Below are 4286 nucleotides of genomic sequence, written 5' to 3' on the forward strand. Positions count from 1 at the left end.
AGTACAAAGTAAAAGTAAATGTTATACATCACATTCCTTATACTAAGCTAACCAGACGGCACGATTTTCGTATTATTTTTAATTACGGACATAAAGGGGCACACTCCAACACTCAGACATCATTTACAAACACAGTATTTGTGTTTTGTGAGTCCGCCAGATCAGAGGCAGTAGGGATGACAAAGTGTTATATTGATAGGTGCCATAATTCTGTCCTGCTTGAGCATTCTAAATATAACGAGTACTTTTAGGTGTCAGGGAAAATGTATGGAGTAAAAAGTACATTATTTTCATTAGGAAAAAATATAAATAGTAAAGTACAGATACTCCAAAAAAACAACTTAAGTAGTACTTAAAAGTATTTTTACTTAAGTACTTTATACCACTGCTTTCCACTATAAACATATATTTTGTAGTCATATGTTGAGTGGTTCCATGCAAAGGTGTCTTCTGAACGTCTCTTCAGCAGTACTTATAGGTCCAGTAACTACCACATACAATTAATTATTCCCACAAATGTGTCAACAAAAAAATTCTGGCATAATTTTCAGAGTTTGTCTCTGAAATAGAGTACATTTCCAAGGTGAACCACAAGTTAAATAAACACATATTTCATGTATTTGGGTGCTGCATCTCTGTCTTTTCATTCATGTTGCGACATACGGCCACATTAAACTCCCTCTGCAGTGTTCTTCTAGGTTACCAGTTTGGCGTGAATCACATGAAAAACATCTCTATAATGGACTGTAGCCAATCTACTGGCAGTATGAGCACCGCTAATTAAATCCCCCTTGGAAATCAGTCATGCAGTTGAAACACAGTCTGCCTCTGTTTCTATAAACACAATAGACGTTCTGCTTTTTGCTCTCACTCAGCAGGAAATGTTCTCGGCTGTTCAGAGAAACCAGGTGAGACGTTTCTTATTTTACCACGAGCCTCCCCTGGCCGATTCTCATACAGACACTGTGCACCACAAACGCAGAAGTGATCAGGTCAATGTGCGCCAGACAGCAACCATAACAGCTCACTTGTGTGCATCTCCAGGACTGGGCGGTAGCACGTTGCTGTTGTCTGTGATTGGGGTAAGTGTTGCCTTTTCTTTTACAGTGATTTTCTTGTTGTCACCTGTTTATGCATGTGTGAGTATTCTCTCTCTGGGTGAGTGCTCTCTCTGTTGGGGGTATGAACTTACTGATCCGTTGGCTGGCTGGCCTGCCCTTGGCCTTGGCCCCTACACTGTGGTGGTCTGGCATTTGCGCTTTGTATTAGAGGCTCCATTCCAGACGGACTTGAACAGGCCAGCTCTGTCCTTGTTTGCTGTGGCAGCCCGCATGCTGTAATAAGAGGGCGTTATGAGCCCCTAGAAGAGGAGGCCCAAAATGTGTTATCTTCCCAGAGCAGCCGCTGAGCTCCAGCCCTCTCTGGAGTAGCACACCCCATCTCAGTGGGAAGCTCACCCAGTCTCCCCTTCCTTCCCTGGCAGGGAGCAGTTGTCAGCATGGAGGATACCACAGCCATAGTCACCACAGACCAGTAAGTGTTAGGCCCTTATCAGTAGAGATCACCATTGTTGGGTGTAATGCATCATTCCAACATGTTCTTAAGCCCTTTTACGGGTGTTATGTGTATTTATTTTGCCCTATGTGAGCCACATTGCAATACTGCTAAGCCTACATTAATTTCTACATGTTATAGTCCCCGTCTTTCTTCTTTATCTCAGTTGTGCACCAGTCACCAAAGTGGCACAGCAGCAGGCCCCAGGTGATGAGGAGGATGAGGAAGCCGGGGGCTGGGACGTAGGAACAGAAAGCTGGAACCCACAGAGTGCAGGTAAACTCCCTGTGCTCACGCAGCCTGGGCTGGGGGTAACCACGACGACAGTGACCACCATCACTCAGACGGGAGGGGACTGGAGCAGTAGCCTGTTCAACGTGTGTGGAGACAGGACCACATGTGAGGCAGACACAGCTTTGGGCTTATTTCACTGCATTGTACACATTCAAGTGTAAAAGTCACAGTTACCGGTTTGGGATACTGAAATAGTCAGATGGTGGATGGCTATACTGCTATCTTACATAGTGATGCTTACACTCTACCTATGTTAATTTAGGAAATTCAATGTTGCCCAATGTTAAAGAGAGGATACTTCATAAAGATTACAATTCTCTTGCATGATACCATATCAATCTACAATACTCTGTAGGGCTGCTAAACATGTATTCAAATTAGAAAAGTTTTCCGTAACCGACTGCTACTATCTTGTGGAGATTGCATTGCACTAAACCTAGTAGAGTTTTCCTAAGCCCTGTATCGCTCTCATTTTCCCCAGGTCTCTTAGGGGCCTTTGTGCCCTGTTGCTTGGACCTGAGTCTGGCCCACCAGTACGGGGAGTGTCTGTGTCTGTGTCTGCTCCCTGGCTCCACATTCACCATGCGGGTGGGCATCAGGGAGAGATACAAGATACGGGTGAGGATTGTTACGCAATAATGACGAGGGTTAATGGGTGTTATTAGAATCCATTAACGACCTGCTGGTGTCATGGGGACCAAAGCAGTGTTCTCTCACAGAGCAATTCAGGATCACTGTTTATTTCAAGAGATGTTGGTTGCACATCATGTACAACAAATTATTGTACAACGAATGATATGTGTGTCACTGTCGCTCACATTTACTTTCCTCCTGTCTACCCAACTGTGACTGTACACCATCTTTTATTCTGCATGGCATGCGGTGGGCGATTTGTTTCTGATTAGTTATGGAAAGACTCAGTAAATGACAGTGACACCACATTTTGTTCTGCAGCCCAAAAAAGACCCCTGCCTGAGACCAGATGTGAACTTCCCCTTGTTCTGTCTGTCTGTGTGTGTGTGTGTGTGTGTGCGCGCAGGGCAGCGTCTGTGAGCACTGGACTACGCTGTATGGCTGTTACCCCCTGGCCATCTGTCAGATGATCCGAGAGATGAAGAGGAGGATGAAGAACCAGAACTACCAGGTATCCACTGCACTAGAGTGCTCCTGACAACATGGCTGTCTGTGTACTGGGTTCATTCATCCAGGTTAAGACCACATCTTATTCATATTAAAATATTCATGACCTAACCTTGGTACCTATAACAAACTTTGCTTGTGGATAGAACCTTCAGAGGCTCATGTCATTTCATTTGTGCATCACTGGTGTCTGCATATTACTATGTCACAGATGGATGGATGGATAGATGATTACTATGATTACTATTACAGATTACTATGTCACATCCATCCAGATGGTGATTATTAAAGGTCTCTATGGGGGGGGTCATCAGACTACAGGTGCCCATTTGGTTTCTTATGAGAGCCCTCGTGATCATCCTAGGGTTTCTGAGGACATCCCTGTTAAAGATGAGTCGGCATATGTAAAATAAAGTTGGTTAAGTTAAGAATTAAGTTAAGAATGTATTTGGGGATGGAGACTTGGAGTAGGCTTAGTATTTGAGCCCATGTAGTATGTGGAACATCAGAGCTACTTTACCAGACAATGTTTCATAAATGTTTGTAAAGTAAATTAAATTCCTAACCAAGTGTATGAACAATCCATGTAGGCTAAGCCATTAAATAATAAAACCTATTTGCATATTTGTATTATTATTGTATTATTCTATCTCTGACCTTACCCTGCGGCTGACAATCACGGTAAGCTAATTTTGCACGTCCCTCTCTGAATCTCAAATGCCAACCAGCACCAAGCTGGGATGTATCCAAAGGCTGAATATGCAATTTGTTAACTGCTGTTTATCGCTTCATTCAGCATTATACATCAAATATGGAACACATTTTTAAAGTCTATACTACAAGCACATTGATCCAAGTGAGTGAGTTCATAAGAGGTAGTGTGAGTATCCAATAATCCTTTGCATTTAATCTCCCTGTAGTAGAACAGCAGTCCTTGCTTGACCCCTGACCTTTTGTATGGTCCCAGATTAAATATGCATGAATGACAGCCTGTGAAGAGGATGGCTAGCTAGGAGCATGGTGACAGTAGCTTGATGATAGTAACATGTTAGCTAATACAGTATTATGATTTCAGCAGACTCTATCCTCTAATGATGATCAGCATCATGCCCTCATTATGGAAAAGGTTTCTCAGTCTAATGGCAATCTGGTTCTAGCCAGATGGACAGCCTTAGTGACTGTGTCATCAGCCCAACTCCATTTACATATAACTACCAGCAGATGGCAGTGTTGCCTGAGCTGCAGTACTTTGCTCTGTACTGCTGCTCCTGGGCTTCTGCAGGCAACGGAAGGCTGTG

The 4286-nt window shown here is 43.5% G+C and overlaps 1 protein-coding gene across 1 annotated transcript; it reads left to right on the top strand.

Annotated features, from left to right (window-relative positions):
- Nucleotides 1-1429: 1429 nt before the first annotated feature.
- Nucleotides 1430-3578, top strand: LOC121580159 (cornifelin homolog B-like). The gene is made up of 4 exons (XM_041895217.2): nucleotides 1430-1533; nucleotides 1721-1953; nucleotides 2330-2466; nucleotides 2888-3578. Exons 1-4 carry the CDS (start codon nucleotides 1499-1501, stop codon nucleotides 3017-3019), a joined length of 537 nt encoding a protein of 178 aa, XP_041751151.1. The 5' UTR covers nucleotides 1430-1498; the 3' UTR covers nucleotides 3020-3578.
- Nucleotides 3579-4286: the final 708 nt, after the last annotated feature.

Source organism: Coregonus clupeaformis, chromosome 13 (genome assembly GCF_020615455.1).
Source record: "Coregonus clupeaformis isolate EN_2021a chromosome 13, ASM2061545v1, whole genome shotgun sequence".
In the NCBI taxonomy this organism is placed as follows: Eukaryota; Metazoa; Chordata; class Actinopteri; order Salmoniformes; family Salmonidae; genus Coregonus; species Coregonus clupeaformis.

Excerpts from the sequence above, each read along its gene's own strand:
- LOC121580159 (XM_041895217.2), top strand. The coding sequence starts at position 1,499 with ATGGAGGATACCACAGCCATAGTCACCACAGACCA. Across the intron at positions 1,534-1,720 it reads GCCATAGTCACCACAGACCA|TTGTGCACCAGTCACCAAAG; the intron begins GTAAGTGTTAGG and ends TCTTTATCTCAG. Across the intron at positions 1,954-2,329 it reads GTGTGGAGACAGGACCACAT|GTCTCTTAGGGGCCTTTGTG; the intron begins GTGAGGCAGACA and ends CATTTTCCCCAG.